This window comes from Amphiprion ocellaris, chromosome 4 (genome assembly GCF_022539595.1).
Source record: "Amphiprion ocellaris isolate individual 3 ecotype Okinawa chromosome 4, ASM2253959v1, whole genome shotgun sequence".
NCBI classification, from domain to species: Eukaryota; Metazoa; Chordata; class Actinopteri; family Pomacentridae; genus Amphiprion; species Amphiprion ocellaris.
This window is the reverse complement of record NC_072769.1, coordinates 33,577,790-33,598,161: the sequence shown is the minus strand read 5'-3', so window position 1 is coordinate 33,598,161 and position 20,372 is coordinate 33,577,790. Positions and strand designations below refer to the sequence as shown.

The window sequence follows — 20,372 nt, the reverse complement described above, 5'->3', positions numbered from 1 at the left end:
ATCTATCTATCTATCTATCTATCTATCTATCTATCTATCTATCTATCTATCTATCTATTTATGTAACTCAGTAAAAGTGGATTTTCACCATATGGGGACTTTGGTTTCTTCTCTTGTTTTTACAGGAAGCCACTGAAGAGAAGCTGATACGTTTAAAAGATGATCTTCATGTTTACTCTGCTGCAGTGTTCGTGTTTTCCACACGGTTTTGCGCTTTTCTCACAGACCTGCAGCAGCAAACACGCCTGTAGACCTGAAACCACAGCAGCAGCAGCGCGCAGACTCTGTTTCACTTCCAGGTGCAGCGCGCGGCGGTCCAGTCACATTTCAACACGAACTGCTTTCGGCCTCATAAATGCGCATGCGCACTAGAGCTGACCCCTTCGGTTTCTACGTGCAGTGCCACGTTAGTAGCGGTAGACACAAAATACCTGCTACTCTCCCGACCCGAAACAGGGGAAAAAAACACCAGAAACTCACACCGACTTCACCGACGACCGACCCCGCAGCTCCCATCTCTCCGTCAACCAAACAAACCCTCGACCATGTTGAAGTTTTTGCTTTTGTGCTCACTGGCGGCGGCCGGCAGCAGGGCTGAGATCGCCGAGGAGGAGGATGTCCTGGTGCTGAAGAAAAGTAACTTCGACGAGGCTCTCCAGGCTCACCCCAACATACTGGTGGAATTCTGTAAGTAGCACCGGCGGCGACAAAGAACACCTCCCCGGTTAACGTCAGCTCCCCCTCCGCAGCCTCACCGGTTGCGGTGCTAGCTAGCTAACTTAAGCCCGTTAGCATTAAACTTTGACACTCGAGTCAAGTTGCGGCTGGTAGCAGCTAAAGTTTCGATGTTAGTCTCAGTTTTGCATCCAGGAATGACTCAAATTCAACTGTAGTTTAGCTGTGATTAGAAAAAACAGACTTTGTTTACTAGACTTTAACTAGCTAGCTGGGGGTGTATTATGTGTGCAAACTCAACGCAGTGACCCCAACTTGTTTAACCGTAACGTCTGTGTAGCCATATTCCTGATTTATGTTGGCTAACAAAACTTGGCTAATTCAACTGTAGTTTGGCTGCAGTTTTAAAAATCGCTTTTAAATGTGCTTGTTAGACTTTAGCTAGCTAGCTCTGGAGTGTATTCTGTGTGCAAACTAAACACTCTGACCCCAACTTGTTTGAGTAGCAATGTCTGTTTAGCCATATTCCTGCTTTAAGTTAGCTAACAGACCTTAGTTTATAATGCAGTTTGAGTAATTTAGCATCCTTGTCATTAGATTTCCCAGCTCCATTAACACTATTGACGGTGGAAATAAGTGAAGAGTGAATCTCCTGGTAAGTTTCGATTGGCTGCTGTGATTTCGCACTGCAACTTTCAGTTTCCCGAACCTCTTTGTGGTTAAGCTATTGAATTAGCTCATTCACCCAATAACTAGGCTGAGTTTTATTAGCACAGACTCCACCAGGCCACTTCTCCACAGCCTGCAGGCCCATCCCGCTTCACTTTTTGTCAGATTGTTGACCTGCTCCTGCTCAATGTGTGTGACAAATGTTTGGACCAGTCAGAGGTGTCCGCAATGGGAGACTCTCTCCAATGATGTGAGGATGGGAGGGAGGAAGGCTTTGTTTGCCCACGTAGTCCTCAGCTGGGCGGGATCTTAGTGGGGATGTGGAGCTAGGTTGACGTGTACTTTACAAAAGTCCATGGGAGCATGCGTTTATATTGACCGGGACAAGGAAGTTTTGTTCTTAGTCAAGAGGTGAAACTCATGCAATTTGTAAATGACGTGTCACTTCTGATTAGATCTGTTGGAACTGTTGTTTAGACATTCAAATGCACAAATGGACTCTGTGACTTTTAATTTACAGCAGAGAAAAATAATTGTACAATTCAGCTACTTTATACTTGCACTGTACTACATGTCACTGGGAAATATTGTAGTTTCTGCTTCACTGCACTTCCTGGAATTTTAAGATGAATGTTTTGCCCAGTATATAATATTCTGAGTCTGACATCGTTCAATATTTTAAACATGAAATATTGAAACATTGAAAGACAAAGTCCAAACAGATTTATATATCAGAACTTTGTTTTTTCTTCTTTTCTCTTCCATTAATCACGTTTCAAGCCCTTGGATTTATCTGCTGTCCCTGTGTGTAAAATTGTATATAAGGAAGTTCAAACTAGGCCGACCTGCAGTAGCTACAATAGTAACATGATGCTGACACACTGTTGCTTCACTATTAATAATATAATGGTGGCACGTCAGTCAGAGGAGCCAAACCAGTACATTTACTTTATACTTAAAGTACACAGCAGAAAAATACAGTTTTACTACAGCAGGGTTCTACATGCATAACTTGTAATGGAGTATTTTTACTAGACTGTATTGGTACTTTTTCTATAAGTAATAGAATCACAGTACCTTTTCAACCATTACAATTGTCCTTCATTTTGTGGCAAACTGTTCCTTTAAAGAAATTACTTTTGAAGTTCACACTCCTTTTTAAAGGCCAAGCGCTTTGCATAAAATTGCCCCAAAGGATTCGGATTGATAGTTTTCTGCATTTTATTAGAAGGGCAATATTGAAGGAAAAAACAGTTATGCACTGGGTCAAGAACAAAAGTGTTTGAAGACACTTTTGATAAACTTACAATTATTTTTTGTCAATATCAAAAAAGTAAAATCAAATAATACTATATTTGCTGATTAGAGCTGCACAAATACAACTGCTTTCTTGCTTTTCTTTGTTTTATCTAGTTATTGACCAATTGTCTCCATCTTTTTTGCTGGTCTTCAGATTAGAAAATATGGCGTCACATTTTATTTTTCTCACAGTTGTGTGCAGTCAAGTAACATTACAAACCTTTGTATGTGCCCCCTGCAGATGCTCCGTGGTGTGGCCACTGCAAGGCCCTGGCTCCAGAGTACGCCAAGGCCGCCGGCATGCTGAAAGCCGAGGGCTCAGAAATTCGTCTGGGTAAAGTGGACGCCACAGAGGAGACCGAACTGGCCCAAGAGTATGGAGTCCGAGGATACCCCACCATCAAGTTCTTCAAGGGCGGAGAGAAGGAGTCTCCCAAAGAGTATTCTGGTGAGTGAGGATGTTTTTCAACAGTACAGAACATAGGCTATGTATAAAAGATGGACACAGTGTCTGGGTTTAAAAGACCACCAGAAATGCGTGCATTCTTAGTATTGGCCAGAAGGAGGTGTCTCCTGGCTGCAAAAAGAAATTTGACTGTAGAGAAGTCTATGAGAAAATGACCACGTCTTCTGTAATTTGTTACCTCAGCTAACATTTCCCTAATAAATTTATGGTTTAAATCGCTAGTTTCAAGTTACCTTCAGTACAGCAAGACGTTCAATTAGTAAATTATGGTTCCATATAAGGTAAAGTAGATGATAAAGGAAGATATATTATTCTTAGTAAGTTCTTAGTAAGCTCCACCCCTTACTTGTCGTCTGGTTTCTGAAGAAAATAAAATGGATGTTGAAATTCCAAACTCAAATCATCTTTTATAGCCAAGTGCAGTATCTAAATTGCTCGAGCTACAATTCTTTGAAAGGTGTAAAATATGTCACAACACACTATTATAAATTAAGCTTTGTGGTGCTACAGAGATGACCCCAGCATACAAATCATATTCTCTAGATGTAAGGGAACATGGGATCAAAGGGAAAAAAATCATATTTACATTTTTGTCAGTGGAAAATAAATGCCCAAATTCCCATTGCCACTGAAATCTTGGCTCATATCTCCATATCTGTCAAAATAATTGCAATCTTTTTATGTTGACTTTAGTGTACAGTGCAGACTTGTTTGCAATAGATGAATGACTTAGAAGCTGGAGCCAGTGGTGGGAAATTAATGCTGTTTAAATATGGCTTTTGGGGTGATTTTCATACAGATTTGCTGTTGTTCTCCAAGGTGACAATGTAGCTTTCTGTATTGTAATTTGGGTATGTGCCTTTTTTCAAATATATTTAGTGTCTTTGTTGTCTGTTGATTCTTCCTGTTTTCACAGTTTCTGGCTCTGATAAATGGTGTAATTTTGGCATTAAAAAAAAGACAACATGCCTTTTAAACCTGCCCTGGTATTCTCCAAGATGATATCATGATGATCTGGACTTTATGGTAGTTAAAAGCCTGTTTTCAAATATGTATAGTGTCTTTGTTGCCACTTTGTGACTTCTGTCTCCTCTATGCAACTCAATGAACTGGAGTTTTTCCCACAATGACGTAATCTTGAGTAACTGCTGTCATAACAAAGTTAGTGGATATTATGTCAAAAAATAATGTTACGAAATGCATCATAAGTGGGAAAAAGCATCAGATTAAGCAGCTAAAGCCAGGCCCAATCGACTTTCTACATCCTGGTAATCTGATCTGCACAGGAGCATAAACAGTGAGTCGGCCAGTCAGCTTTCAGCAGCATGTATGATTCCCAAATTGGGCTGGTCCTGCTCTGCACGTTCCTCTCGCGCTGACTCTGAGGCTGGCCAGGCATATGTGCACTTCTTCACGTCGCCTCTCCTCTGCTGGCTCAGTCTGGAGAGTAGGTCGAGAATTGCTGTTGTTGAAATGACTACTCTGTCTTAACTCTAGCGTCTTAGAACACCTTTCTGCCATCTCCCACGCAGCTCAGAGCGCTGCACCAAGACTACGTGCTCACTTCATCAACATGTGTTACTGCTGAGTTGCATCAGAGGTTCGGTCTGACAGCCACGTCTGTCTTTAAGTCCAGCTTAGTTACAACAGTTGTGCCTCAAACTAAACATGTCTCTTAACAGCCTCACAAGCTTGGCATGATTGAATGTCATAATTTAGTGATGATAATGCAGTAACATGCTTGGATTTGAAAGTGAAAACAAATGAGTGTCAAAGTTGTGTGAAAGCTTTCAGAAACGAAAGTAGTAGTCAGGTTTCTGCTGTCGTATTTTTAAATTTTAAATGACGACCTTTCGCACCAGTGAATTCATAAAGGGAGTCTTTGTGACTCTACAGCTTCAGTTTAACCACAGTAGAAGCTGTGAAAATTCACTTAATCATCTACTATCCTCAGGCATGACAGTTTATCTGAGTCAACACAGTGTCACATCTCTGTTCAAATACAAAAAAAATACTACTTTTGACTAACATGCAAAGGCTCAATTTTCACGATTTCTGCATGCCGTTTGCACGCTGAAGTACTGAACTTATTGTGTTTTGTTGTGTTGCAGCTGGCAGGCAGGCAGATGACATCGTCAGCTGGCTGAAGAAGCGCACAGGGCCTGCCGTCGCAACCCTGAACGAGGTCACTGAGGCTGAGTCTCTGATCGCTGACAATGAGGTTGCAGTCATCGGATTCTTTAAGGTACGATCATGATCCTCTCCAGGTCTGAACAGAACACATTTATACTGTCACCTCAAATTACACAGCCTCCATTGTGTTCATTTTGATGCGCTCCTGTCTCAAAAACACGATGAATGTAAATTTTTGTTGCCTTCCAAGCATCAAAAGAGCCACGCTGCCGTTTAAGTATATAAAAAGAGTGCCTGATCATCTCATATTTGGCAGATTTTTCTTTTCTATGCGTATGCATGTTATTAAGTAAAGCTTGTGTGAGATTTATGGTCACAGGGGTATGTTTTTGAGTAAAACATTCCTAAAGAGGGGTGGGGTTCTGTTGACTTTTGCGTTGTTTTCTGTGGAGCAATATTGTTAAGTGCCATAACTTGAGAAATAATGTAGCGATTGTTTTAAAGATGTGTAGACTCATTGATATGTACATATGGTCTTCAATGGTGCAACCCTGCTTTGATAGAATAATACAAACCAAATTTGAGAAGTTATGGTTTTCCAACTTCTAGTGCTTCAGATTAGGGCTGTACCATTAAAACCATATGTACATATTTATAAGCCTTCAAAATTTCAGCACTTTAGCTGTAGTTTTTCTCAAGTTGTGGCACTTCAAACTAAGAAAAGATGCAAAAATCAACATGACCCCACCTATCTTTTTTTTTCTTTTACTCAAAAACTAACGTCCCCTGTGACCCCAAATTTTACACATTAACTCAATATTCACCACAAAAAAAAACATCTGTCGCATTAAAGATTGTTAGGTGTGGGGCATTTTGTGCATTGAGGCAAACCGACCAAAAAGAGTACATTTCATTCATTAAGAATCACTTGCACAGTGCTTTATCCTAAGGATTTTTTTGTGTGTGTGTAGGATGCCAACTCTGAAGGTGCTAAGGCCTACGAAAAAGCAGCTGAAGCCATCGACGACATTCCCTTCGCCATGACCTCCAACGATGCTGTTTACTCCAAGTTTGAGGTGTCCAAGGACAGCGTTGTCCTCTTCAAGAAGGTGACTTCTATTTGATTTTATTGGTGTTCTGTTACATCAAGATGTCTGGTGGGATGTATTTCCCAAACGAACAGACACATGGTTATTTAAAGGGGTTACTCACAGTCCAATGTGTGACCAAAATATATATAATTAGGTTATTTGTGTCCTTATGTCAGTTTGCAACACACGCTCACATGTGTAAGCATTTACAGTGGAGCTGCTGAAGACTCCTCAGGGTTTTTGATCTACACCTTGGTAATTCGAAGCTGTTGACCTCGCAGTATCCGCTCTCCGTTGCTAATCTCGGCCCGTCTGAAGTGCTCTTCATGTTTAAGGCGTCTGCTATCCTTACGCCAGTTACACGGCGCAACTAGTGAATGACTTGGGAGTGTTAAACTGGGTGATGAGTAATTAAAGAGCTGTGTTAGGTTGGGATCTGTCCTTCAAGGAGCCCCCATTGGCTAAAAACAGAGGATGAAGTAATAGCAGCTGAATGTCTTTGTTTGCCTAAGTCTTGAAATTAATTGAAATTTACACAAGCCCAGACGTGATGCTTGTGGTGCCTTCCAGTTATAACTATCCTACATAGACTCGGTCAGAGATCATATAGCTTATCGGCAAAAACAGTATCTCGGTTTAAGTGAGGATTTGTCAAATTGGGTCAAGGTCCAGAGTATCTGTCAATAAAAAATGAAGTAACCACGTTATGTAGGGCTTTCAGGTGAACTTAACCTTTCAACTTGAGAAATATATCTCACCATACTGAGCATATCTTCTTACTGCTTGCTCCTTTGTATAGAGTTTTTGACCTATTCTGCATTAATTTTATTGTTCAAGTATGTTTTATTTTCCTCTGTTCTGTGTAAATACAGCCTGCAGTTCACCCAAAAATAATTTTTTGTTTTTCACAGAATCTGGTGCAACTTGTTTTTTTTTTTTTGTCAGATTTTTAAATTCATCACACAGAATAAATTTGTTTTGATTTAATAACTCAATTTTAAGGTTATATTTTGTTTTTAAAAAAAATATTTTTCTAGCGTTGTCAGTGCTATTTTTTTCCCAGAAAATATACCTCCTAAAGTTGACAAATTTTGAGAATCTTTACTTCCTGAAGATTCAGATATCCAGTTATGATACAACCTAAAGAAACAATCAGCTCCTTACTGTAGGGAGACTCTCCTTTTTTGCCTTTGTTTGCTCACAGTGAGGTGCACCTGCTTAAACATGACCACATCTCATAATGCAATCATCTCAAGTGTTTACAGCCGCGCTTCTGAAAAGCAAATGACGTTTGATAGAAAGATGCAACTTCAAAACAGAAATACAGAATAAATAGACATCAGATCCTTTGACATGATGTTGTATTTAATCCTCAGCAGCATACTGAACTCTCATGTGAGTGAGTGTTGAAGATATGGGGTGTTAATAATATAATTATATACCACATACACTCAGTCAAAGGTATTAGAACGCCCCAATTTTTCCTTTTTTTTCCAGACCTCTTCCTGTCAGTTTCCTCCAGTTTCTGAGTGCCTTTTGATGGTAAAGAAAACTGTACTCACTGACACCTTGACTTTCTTCACAATTTCTCTGTAGGAAAGACCTACATTTTTAAGTGTAATGATGGTCTGACTCTCTTCTATTAATTGCCCTTTCTTTGCCATTTTTATAGCAACACATTACTTTGTGCAGTACAATACTATTCAAGTAATGCTTTCGAGGGTATGGTGCCATGGTGTGTTCCAGCACTACTTTTCTGCAGACAGAGGGGGTTGTAAGTAATCAAGAAAAGTTGGGATGCCTGTTGGATTTGGTAGCACCGACTTTCAAGGCATGATCACCACTTACCTTTGTGCCTTTTTAAGCTATTCATTGGACTTGAATTACTTCAATTTTTTAAAAAAAAGGAAAAATTGGAGTGTTCTAAAACTTTTGGCCTGTAGTGTATATGCAGATTACTTTTATATATAGTATGTGCAATCATTATTTCCATAGTAGGCGGGTGACCAGTAATAAAAATGATCGTTTCATGCAGCCCTAGTTGCTGCAGCATTCTGAATATTTCGTTGCTCAGCCCTCAGAGTGCTGGATGGTCGTCTTTCATTTTGGCTCTTGCATCCATGTTCAGTACTGCTGCTGCCATTGTCTGGCCTCTGATTCCTGCCAGTAACTTTACCCTGATAAAAACACCACTGACATGTGGGCTCCCGTTAAGCAAACCTTCTCAAAGCAAGGGCTCAGTTCTGATAAACAGCTGTGGGTCTTTCACTTGTTTATTGCAGCGGGTGTTTGGAGCTTAGGTTTCAGAGCCCACAAGACTGGCAGTACGCCACTGGCCAAATGTCCCTTCTCCTATTGTGTGCCAGTAAAGGCTGCTTGGCACAGCTGTAACATTGCTATTCTTAACAGCTGATAAAAGTGTGTTTGGTCTGCGGGGGGTTACCAGGCAATTTTGAAGTGGTTTGTTTGGTAAATCTATATTTGGTGGTCACAGGCGGACTAAATGTGGCACCAGGTGTGTGGATAATATGTATATCTAAATGTTTACATCCAAATGTTTCTTTTGCAGTTTGATGAAGGGCGCAATACCTTTGACGGAGAGCTGACCAAAGAAAAACTCCTGGCTTTTGTCAAGGCCAACCAGCTGCCTCTGGTCATTGAGTTCACAGAGCAGGTAATTAGAGAGCATTTTTATCTCTTTTTCGTACACTATACAAACAACAAGCAGAACAAATCCAGGTGTGGTTCCCTCACATCAAACTTATGTTTTCTGCAGACTGCACCGAAAATCTTTGGCGGAGACATCAAGTCCCACATCCTCATGTTCCTGCCCAAAGTCGCTTCAGATTTCCAGGATAAAATGGACCAGTTTAAGAAAGCCGCAGAGGGATTCAAGGGTCAGGTAAGTGAACTGTCTGGAACTGTTAAATGTGAATGACGTGTATTTTTGTACACATGACACAAGGAATGTTAATGATTAGTGACGTTGGTACATAATCTAATCTATTAATATTAATTGCAAAAGTAGAAGGCAAAGCACGTGCATGTCAGACACTGTATTGTAGAACTTCTTACTTTTTAATGAGATGGAGTTACAGGAGCGTTTGCTGACCACCCCTGAGTCACATAAAACAAACACCTCCCTGCTTAACTGCTAACTGACAGTTGTGTTGAACTCCGCAGCAATAAGTTGTGAAAAAGGCATCTATCTGGTTTGGGTAAGCTACCTGAGGCTCATGCTAATGCTAAGCTAGGATTCTTAGACACTTCGACAGGGTGGGAGCCGAGACGCTGCTAATTTTCAGCAGCAGTCGAAGTTGTAATAACTTGCTTTTTCAAATCAAATAAAAAGAGTGTAAAAAAACAACATAAAAAATCCTTCCGTACATGACACGTATCAACCTGCATGTTTAGATTAGCATGTTGAAATAAAATTTAACATTGACCTTGTCTGTCCCCCCCGTCCAGATCCTCTTCATTTTCATCGACAGCGACGTCGATGACAACCAGCGCATCCTGGAGTTCTTCGGCCTGAAGAAGGAGGAGTGCCCTGCCATCCGCCTCATCACTCTGGAGGACGAAATGACCAAGTACAAGCCAGAGAGCGATGCCATCACTGCAGAAAGCATCACCAAATTTTGCACACTGTTCACTGAGGGCAAACTAAAGGTGAGAGATGGAAGTTGCTGGTTATGGCAGCGAGTTAATGCTATATGTAGACTTTGCATACATAATGGTGCTTAGGCTTCGATTATTTTTAATTTTGAAGTTGAACTCATGCTGAGTGCAAACATTTTTCTTGAATGCTATAAGCAATAACAGCCTTAATCCTGTTAATGCTGTATTGTGTCTGTGAAACTAGACACTTGAGAATGTGCTGTATGTACTGTTGACAAAACAGGACCGTAAGTTTAGCAAAGCAATCTTACTGATTTTTCCTGTCTTTCCCAGCCTCACCTCATGAGCCAGGACGTCCCAGAAGACTGGGACAAAACCCCTGTTAAAGTTTTGGTGGGCAAAAACTTTGAGGAAGTCGCCTTTGATTCCTCAAAGAACGTCTTTGTGGAATTCTGTAAGGGCCTTTTCCTTTATTTTTGCTTTTTATTCCATTTTTATTTTTGTTAGAGTTGGCACACATTTCTGACAGCCTGAAAGCTCAGTCATCATTCGTGTTGGGTTTAAAGCTGGTGAAGGATTATGTTTGCAGTCAGGTTCCGTTGCTCATATGTGAGAAATTTGGCAAAGCCTTCAGCTTCATAGTATGAAACTTGAATCTTGCCCCTTCCTTACTTTGCTTGTACCAAGCCCCTTTACAAATATCTAAGAGCCGATGCTCAAGGCTCACTCGTGCCCTATCAGCCCTGCTCTCTTGCAGATTCATTTGCTACCAGACACTGATGCTAAAAAGATCCGGTTAAATATAGCTGCAGGATTACTCTTATAGCTATCCTCATCCAAATTTGCACTATTTTTGGAGGAATTTTCCATCTCTGACTGTTAAAAGCAGCTTATGGCCAGTCATGCACAGTGGGGAAGGCCCGTATTCCCTGACAGGTGAAGAAAGGGGGTGTTTCATAGCAGGTCAAAGTGGAACAAGGCCATGAAGCTGAGGCTGCACGTGATAGACCCAGAGTGTGTTTGCTTGTTTTCAGCTATGTAATATACTGGGATGTTTAAACCTGAATGCAATTTAATGAGCTAAACTAAAGGAAACTTTGTGGTACAGCTTACAGATGGCATATCCCTTTAAGGCTGCATTTCAAATTGCATACTTTTTCTTTTGACCTCAAACACATGCTGCAGCTGCCCTTACGTAGTACGTACTGTTTCGAGCAGTATGCACACAATTGGGACATTCTACTTTATTCCAGTATTATATATTGTATGAAAAAATCAGCTGTTACCTGCGCACTGTCACGCCTCAAGCTTCTTTATGCTCGTGCGCAATACTATAATGTTTGTGGCTTAACTGCGCAGTGGATTGTGAGTCCGAATGACTAGAAAAGCATACAGGCTTGCATACTTAAAAATGGATATGGAAGCACATTTGTATTGGGACATACTAAATCTTTTTCTGGTGTGCTATAGTATGGTACTATTGATAATGGAACACAGCCAAGCAGAAAATGTATTGTGTATTGACTTTGGTACCTTTTTGTGCCATTGAAGCTGCAGCTCATTTGCAGGATTTAATAGCGACCTGAGGAGGTAGCTGCAGTTCTGCATTGGAGAGTACTGTAGAGATCTAGCTAGCAAGGGACACCTGACAATAACTGATGTGGCAGTTAATGACTTCCAGCTAGAGCTCACATATCCAAGATTTGTGCTGTACTTAGAAATATTCTTACAATCTAATGGATAATGTAATTTTGCTGTTTTTGTGGTTAAAAATAGCTTTAGCCATGACATAGAAAAAATGGTCCTGCACTCAGTTTGTTTTAATGATTAATCAGTGAATAATTAACACTGCTGACTATTGATTAAGAATATAGTTTAAGATTTGCCTCCGTATGTCCAGATGCACCATGGTGTGGACACTGCAAACAGCTGGCTCCCATTTGGGACAAGTTGGGAGAGAAATACAAGGACAGCGCTGACACCATCGTGGCTAAGATGGACTCCACCGCTAATGAGATCGAAGCAGTTAAAGTCCACAGCTTCCCAACTCTCAAGTTCTTCCCTGCAGGAGACGAGCGTAAGGTGAGCACTTCATCACGCGCATCACATTTTTTTCTCGTCCTTTCTATTACATCGTCCAGCAGAAACCATCTCTTGATTAGTATCGTTTAATGGCCCTTCAGTCTTGTCTTTGTTTGTGTTGACTTATCCACAATCTGTCTATGTCCTTATCACCCTCAGTAATCTTCTAATTCATTACATGCCTGTGCAGCTGTGAGTTATTGTGATCTGGGAGGTTATTTGGATTCACAATTATTGCCATAGGGGCTTCCCTAGTATCATTAGTGCCTCTTGATATAGCAGCATTAGCCATGTGCAGAAACCTGAGCCCGTTGCCCTTGTAGGTTTCTGCAACATTCTGCTGGTGTTTGGTTCTTGCAGATTCTTGCTCCATGATTTCACAGACTTTCACAAAGCCTGCAGCTGCCTCACTCCATGGCACTCCTTCACTGTTCATGCATCCTTGTGCCGGGAATGCTTTAGCAATTTTAAATGTATATAGGGGTCACAGAGTAGTAAGTGTGCGGATTAGCCCATGACCCTGCTTAGACGAAGCATTCAGAAGACCCAGGAGGTAGCTAAGAAAGTGGAAGCCATGAGTGGCAGGCCGTTAGAGCCGCATTAAGGAACTAAAAATTAAATTGGTTGCTTTGCAGTCGACCTTTGATTGTACTTTTCACACGTGAGCTTATTTTAGCAGTCATCCCTCAGGCTTTCTGCTTTTGCTGTGTCACTGCTTTTAGATTGCTTCTCGAAAACGTTTTGGCACCATTTGTGAAAACAGAGTGCCAACGGTTATTGGCTCCATTTAAATTGACACCGTCAGGTGTCAAAGGCTTAACGATATTTTTGGTTTTGGCATTGAAGTGCATGAATCCATGTTTGCATTGTGAAGATTTTGGTGCACGTTTATCATAAATAACATCTCACCAACAGGTGATCGACTACAATGGAGAGAGAACACTGGAAGGCTTCACCAAGTTCCTGGAGAGTGGTGGTAAGGAAGGGGGTGCTCCTGCAGGAGATGAAGATGATGAACTGGATGCAGAGGTGAGATCATCTCAGACTGATGAGACATTTGATAGGAGCAGGACAATTGCAGCAAAGTTGTAGGTTAAGATCTGAGGAAAAATGTTGTCCGAGACTTTTTTCTTAACTGATATTTCGCCCAGATCATTAAATGATTTGAGGGTTTTATGGCCAAGAAAAATTAAGTGCTTGCAGGCTTGTCGTGGCCACATGATAATATCACACATTTGATATTTAGGAGTTAAAATGGATAATTAGAATTACACCCAGACCAGTGGATAAAGGTGCCAAGCAATGCTAATTATTCTAGCTCTTGAAGCTACAGATATTTAAACGAACAGTTAAAATCTCACCTCAAGCTCTTGCTAAAGAGTAGACAACCCATATTGACTGGAGGTCTCCCATTATGTTGTCATCCTGACTCATTTAGACTTCTGCTTTTGTAATTTTAGTGTTGGAGCAAGTTCTATAGTCTCCATTTTGTTTTCATCTGCTTCCCCATAAGATCACATGAGGTGGTGCATTGCTCCCTCTCGCAGCATAATCTTGATAATATATCGAAATGTGTGTGATGTACTTTCAAATCTTGTAGTTTGTGAATGTGTGACATTAGAGAGAAGAATATCTTAAGGTGTTTGGTGCAAACTGATTTTAAAGCTCCTGTGGTCTGAGCCCGGCAAAAAAAAGCCGCAACAAATGTCTGGAGTTGTTACTCAGAAGTTGTCTTGAAGTCTGATAAAACTGCCGCAATAAAGAAGCAGTGTTCTCAATCAATAATCAAGCTTTGTATAGAGTAAACTTTTAGGTATTTATAACTGTTCAAATAGATATATATGCATATTTATTCAGTGTTAGCAAATGGAAAAAACCTATATTGAGCCGACATTAATATTTTAAAAAGTAGCCCCAAATGAGGGAAATGAAAATGGGAACAGCTACTACATTGAGTAAAGTAACTGCAGTTGTTACCCCCTTACTGAAACTGTTTTCCTCAAACCATTATAGCTTCTTTTAAAGTTACTTTTACTTGCATTGTTATTCCCAACAAAGCTTAAATAAAGCGTAATTGTGAAGCAATACATGCACCTACAGAATTTTGCGCCCTTTTTGCTTGCAAAGTGACCACATGTACGGAGTAGTATTAGTCTCCTTTTCATTGTGCCTGAATTACCAAGCCGATTTTTGAAGTTAATTCTTGATACAAAACTGAAAATGAGTACATCCCATTTCTCATTTCCTCCCTTGATACCCTGCTGCTTTTTAGAGGCATAATTGGCGTCAAGTCCGAAGTTGCTCAGAATAGAAACATGCGACCAGCTCGCGTGAGGATGTTAGGTTGTAACCTTAGAACTGACCCACTTCGATTTCTTTTTCTTTTTTTTAATATTACAAATGAAGTGGAGAAAAACACAGCGTCTGTTTGTTGCTTTCAATAGAATATATTATTATTAAAAGCAATATTCACCGTAATTTTTATGCAGATGACACTTGTATCTATGTCTCATTAACCCTTTTTAAAAATTAGTTTATAGATGACATGCTTTTCAAACCTACTGGTGAAGTTTGCGGTTCAAATGTTTAAATCACACTTAAAACAGGACTGGATTTTTCTTTAAATATTGTATTTATTTATTATAGTTTGTATTATGTAGTTACTACTCGGTGTGAAACAATTTGCCCTACAGGGTCAATAATCACTAAAATCTGTTTTACTTTGTTCTCTAGTGTAGTTTGTTTTTATCCTGCACTCACTGTTGGGCTTGATTTGCTCTCTGTGCTTTCGGTGGCTTGTTTCTATTCTTTATTTTCTATGAAATAGTTCTTAATTCTTCCGCTGCAAAGCACTTTGTAAAAGTGTTTTGTTAAGCTCACTTTAGTCTTAGGATAATAATCAATTCAAGAAAATATGTGCTACTTTAAGGCAGAAAATTCTATGTAAGGTGCTGATTTTAGTGTGTCTGGTCATTTTGGCATTTCTTTTCACTGACAAAACACATGAATACTTTTTTTAAAAAATATTGGTATGTGGTGACACATTTGACTTTTTCCCAAAAAGAATTTCAGCTCCTTTGATTTGGATATTGTACTCAGCCAAACTTAGTGTTTTGATTTAGTGTTAAGCCCTAGTACTTTTAGAAAACATGCCTAAAATAGAACATTTTATTAACATTATTGCAAAACATTAAGATAGACAATGAAGCTATCTCTTCTTAGTAATTCCTTGGTTAAAGATGCAGAGATGCAACCCAGATCTTCCTGAGTGGAGTGACTTTGCTGCATTCAGTACACGTTAGTTTAGGGATCCTCCACTAGCGCCTTCTACTCTACTATTGTCACCACACCCTCTTCTCCGAAGTCTAATTACAGCCCTCTAATGCATCCTGCAGCTGTCATAGCTGTTTACGAGGCTTTGCTGGGAGACTTGAGCCTCTGGATGAAAGCGGCACGTGCAGCGCTGCAAGCAACATTAGAGTAGACGTTACTATACATGAAGGAATCGCCGTCTAAGACGAAGATGTCATCTATACACTGAGCTGTAGCCGCCATGACAGTGTTGATTCCACATTCTCTGGGGTGATGATGGATTAAATTTGCTCAGAGGCTGTTTTTAGTTGCGTGCCTCATGATAATTGGAGTTTTTTGGATTCCTTAAAAAAAAAAAAAAAAAGTTTCACTAGCATTTTCTAAACCTAAACCTGAAAATAATGCTTTTCACCTCTCTACATCAAACTAGAAAATGTCCAATGTAATTAATGTAAATTATCTCACTATTTAAAGTGTCAGGTGACAGCATTTTATCAATACAACCTGTTGGTTGCAGGTTTATGTATTTATCGTAAACTAAACTTGCATTCTAAGTAGGTTGTGTCTTGTAGGTCTTTGGTCATTGAAGTGCTCCATCAACAGCCTTCAAGATCAATCCTTTATTTTTGGCAGTGGGACGAGTACCGTACATTATCTGTGAACACCCCCAACTTTGAACTTGCCCAAGCTAATGGAGAATTATTTATCGTTTAATGAACATTTACTCAACTCCAAAGTAACTTGCATCATATAAAAGAGGTTGTTGGTGTGACTTTAATTTGGCAAAAAAGTCCAGTTTAAGTTTTGTAAACAGCAGTTTGTGTATCGCAGCTCAACAACCAACATGTCGGATCATCTGATAACGGCAGCTAACTTTTCAGATATTTTCTCAGTAGTTCACATGCTGGGATCACCAGTTGATATAATTTTAATTTTCAGAAATCCCATGAACATGGGCAGATGGGTGTAACGGTTCATATATTTCTACTGAAAATTGTCACTACAGCCGTTTTGGTTTAGTTACATGAAATAAGGGGAGTGCAGTACAAACCCAGCTCCCCGTGGTGTTTAAACAGCCTCTTGCTGGGAATTCAGACCAGGTCAGAGTGATATCAAACACCACACGTGTTCTTATAGCAGCGAGTATGAAATCATAATCTGTTGTCGGATTTTAAACACATGTTGAAAGTAATCGAGCCCCGTTACCAAGTATTCTCTTGTTTGGATTTAAGCCAGAAAGTAATAGCAGTCATAACATAAACAAACAGTAGTTGTCCACAACTTATCAGATATCTGCTGTTGTGTTCTGACCAGTGGGTGGACCTGCAGGGATACTGAAAGTTACCTCATGTGTTGTATGTATTTTCTACGCAATTGTCTTTTTTATTTGAGAGAATACTTGTGTTTAACAGTCCTGGTGTCAAGCTAATGACTACTAATGTCGAGGTGTCACAGGGAGTTTTCTAAATGCTGCACCATAATGATTTTTTTAAGTAATTCCGTTTTTAGAGAATATAAATTTTAATTCATTTGTTTTAGTAAATTTAACATCTTTGTTAGTAGGTTGCAGCAATATCTACCAACGTAAAATACAGTCATAGTCTGTTTAGTAAACCAGAGTTTAGTTTAATAAAAGAAAAATGTAAAAAGGAGGCAGTTTAATGCAAGTATTTCTTGTTTTCGCTGAACCAAAAACATATCTAACCGTGATTTGTGTGTCATTACACCCCTACATTTCAGTATGAAGCAACCACTCTAATTTCATTTATTTTTGCTTCAAATACTAACTTTATATGTTTATTTAATTTGTTACGGCTAGCAGGTAGAGTGCACTGTGGCTAATTTAGTGAGATAACATGCAGATTTTTTTTTATTTCCCTGGGATGGGAAGTGATTTGTTGAAGAGCAGGTGTGATTTCACTCGACCAAAATTTTGTATTGCTGTTCATGTTTTTAATCAGTAACCACCTCCTCTGCTCTCCAGGATTTAGATGATATTGAAGAGGACTCTGACGGCGAGGACGACGGCGTCGACGATCATGACGAGTTGTAAGCGCCAGCAGAGGAGCGAAAAAGGAGAGAGAGAGAGGAGACAAGTCCTGCCCCAAAACCTTTCCAACCAGTCACCATCACCAACCTTCACTTCCTCGTGGACCTTCCCTGTCCTGTGAACATTAATAAACTTCCATTTTAACTGCCTCTCGGTCAGTCAGTCAGTAAGCCGGCCTGGTAGCCAGTTAGTCAGTCAGTCCACCAGTGGCATGGCGAGGCCTTTTGTTCGCCAGCCACTTCTCCAACCTCGCAACTTCTGGCCAGACTGGTCTTGTCCCACCGGGGGGACTGTATGGAACAGCGCACCACCTCTATGGGAGACCTCAATGCCTTGTCTACAGAGCTCCACATCAGCTGTTTGCCTTGTATATTTTAAACCAAATGAAAAAACAAAATGGCAGTTTAAAAAAAAAAAAAAGTTTGCTCCCCTCCTCGTGCTGTTGTTCAGTGTGGGTTTGAGCTACATGAGTGTTGTAACCTGTATTTGTAGGTAAAGGGGGGGCTGCCGGTGTTCTTCTCCCTCCAGAGGACCAGAGTTTAGTGGTGGCTTTGCAAGGACTGATCTCTCAGGGGACAAGGGGCCATCCTGCAGATGTGTTATTTTTTTGCATTGTCTTCACTAAAATTTACCCCACAGTTTGTTGTCCAGTGTAGCGCCCCCCTTCCATCTGTAGCCGAGATTAGTTATTTTTTGCTTTATCAGTTGGGGGTTGGACAGTGTATTTTCATTTCTTCATTCCCAAATATTTCGCTTCCGTCTCCTCTTTTTTCAGCACGGCTACTGACTATTTTCTAAAAAAAGGAACAAACGGTAACTTTTTTCTTTTTTTTGAGGGAAATTTTATTTTATTTAATTGCTTTCACTTTGAGGTTTTTTTTTAATTTAGGAACTTGTCATTTTTTTAAAATAATGTACCGTTGTGCCCAGCTGTTTGCCGGTTTGGCCCTGTTGGAGCAGGAGTTGCTCCCTTGGACTCGCTCTCAGACCTGGGATGGTTCTGATAGGTCGCACTGCATTCATGCCTAATCAGAGATTTCATTGTGGTTGCTAAAGCAGACAGAGATTTGTTTCGGGTTACTGGGCCGGGTCGGTCTGAGAGAAGTTCTGTCTGAATCGGGGAGGGAACAGTTGCACAGCCCCACCCCTCACCCATACTGTACCTCCTGCATCCCCTTTTGCTCTACCCAGCCCCCTGGATCCCACATGGGGGTGTGTTTGCATGGATGCATGAATGTGTGAATGGCGTTTAAATTGCTGCGTGATGAGTTGAATGATTGCGTGTTTGTTGTTTTGGCGGGGAGGAGGAAGGGGGGAGTCTTGAGTAGAGCAAGGTGATGGGTTTGTCAGCTGAACAGCGGTGGGGGGGAAACCTAACAAAGCATTCCATCATATCCAAAATTGATGTGGAAAACGTGAAATGGTGGCCAATAAACAAAAAAAATCTGAAAAGATAAGAGTGTTCAGTTTTGCTTTTTTGTTTGATGTGCAATTATTGATAATTCCACACCCAAACATCGGCATGAAAATTGCCATTACGCTTAATGGTCTTTAAATTGCAAGGACAGAAAGTTAGAAAAAACATCTGGTGTCTTTTCCTTCACACTTTTCCTCGGTCTTTATGGGAAACGACATGAGGTCTAGGAAAGATGGGAAGGTGAATGCATGTTGTTGACATGCAGTTGTGAACAAAAGTTTATATACATTTGTAAAGACCATAAAAATCGTTACACTCTTGAGTTTTCAATTACACCTTTGCTACAAAAAACAATCGTGCAATTTGGTTATTTCACAGATTTGTTATAGGTCTTCTGAAAAGATGGCAAGAACTTTGGGGTCAAACATATACATATGGCAATGCTAATATTTGGTCAAATGTCTTTTGGTCATCTTCACATCAACTAGATGCTCCGCAAGCTTCTGGTTGTGTCTTTGATCCCTCCTGACAGAATGGGTACAATTCAAAAACCAAACCCTACACATCAAAAATGCGCCATCCCCACTGTAAGCTTGGTGGTGGCAGCATCATGATGTGAAGATGCTTCTCAGCAGCAGGTCCTGGAAGGCTTGTAAAGCTAGAGGGTAAAATGAATGTAGGGACATGTTGGAGGACAACCTTATTTACTCTGCAAGAGAACTGTGACTTGGGAGAAGATTTGTTTTTCCAACAAGACGAACCAAAGCATCCAGAAATAGTTTTTAACCCAGACCTCTGTCCAACTGAGAATTTGTGACTGGACTTGAAAAGGGCTGTTCGGTCACAATCCACATGAAACCTGACAATTTTACAAAGAAATATGGGGTAAAATTGCTGATGTGAAAGGCTGATTGAGACCTGTCCAGATGGGTCAATTGCTGTAATTGTGGCCAAATACTGACTTGAAGGGGGTCAACACTGCAATCACTTATTTCAAGTTTTATATTTTTTTATTTATTGACATTACTTTGTAGAGATCTGTTTTCACTTTGACATCAAAGAGTCGTTTTTGTCAATTCTTGGAAGGAAAAAAAAGCCTAATTAAATTCAACATGATTTAATGTTGAAAAGCAATCAAAGGAGGCTGAATGTCTTTTATAGTTGCTGTGAAAGAGAAAAGCAGCAAATCCTCACTTTCAATAAACCTGAACCAAACAGTTTTGCATTATTGAAAGGAGATGATGCAAAAGGTAGTCATTTGGCAATGATCACGATTAATGCAGTGCATGACCATGATGACAGCAGCCTTTCCTGACTCTCACTGCCGTTAGTGATCAACAGCCTATACATGGCAGTTCACCCCTACATTCCCCAGGGTTGGCAATCACACACTCATTGCAGTAAACCACTTTTATCCTGCTGGTGTTTACTAGAATCCTCCAGTCCCCTCCCTCCCTCCCTCTCTGGCAGCATGTCACCACTATCTTTAAGTGGACAGCATCTGAGTATGTGGAGGTGACCACAGGGCAGAGGTTGTCTGGAGACGTGAGCTGTCCTACT

General features: G+C 40.3%; 1 protein-coding gene across 1 annotated transcript; it reads left to right on the top strand.

Moving 5' to 3' along the window:
* The first annotated feature begins 369 nt into the window (after positions 1-369).
* Positions 370-18,852, top strand: p4hb (prolyl 4-hydroxylase, beta polypeptide). Its single transcript, XM_023296695.3, has 11 exons — positions 370-687; positions 2,885-3,091; positions 5,221-5,354; positions 6,214-6,351; positions 8,903-9,007; positions 9,110-9,235; positions 9,802-10,002; positions 10,285-10,405; positions 11,852-12,033; positions 12,949-13,062; positions 17,330-18,852. Exons 1-11 carry the CDS (start codon positions 546-548, stop codon positions 17,396-17,398), a joined length of 1,539 nt encoding a protein of 512 aa, XP_023152463.1. The 5' UTR covers positions 370-545; the 3' UTR covers positions 17,399-18,852.
* Positions 18,853-20,372: the final 1,520 nt, after the last annotated feature.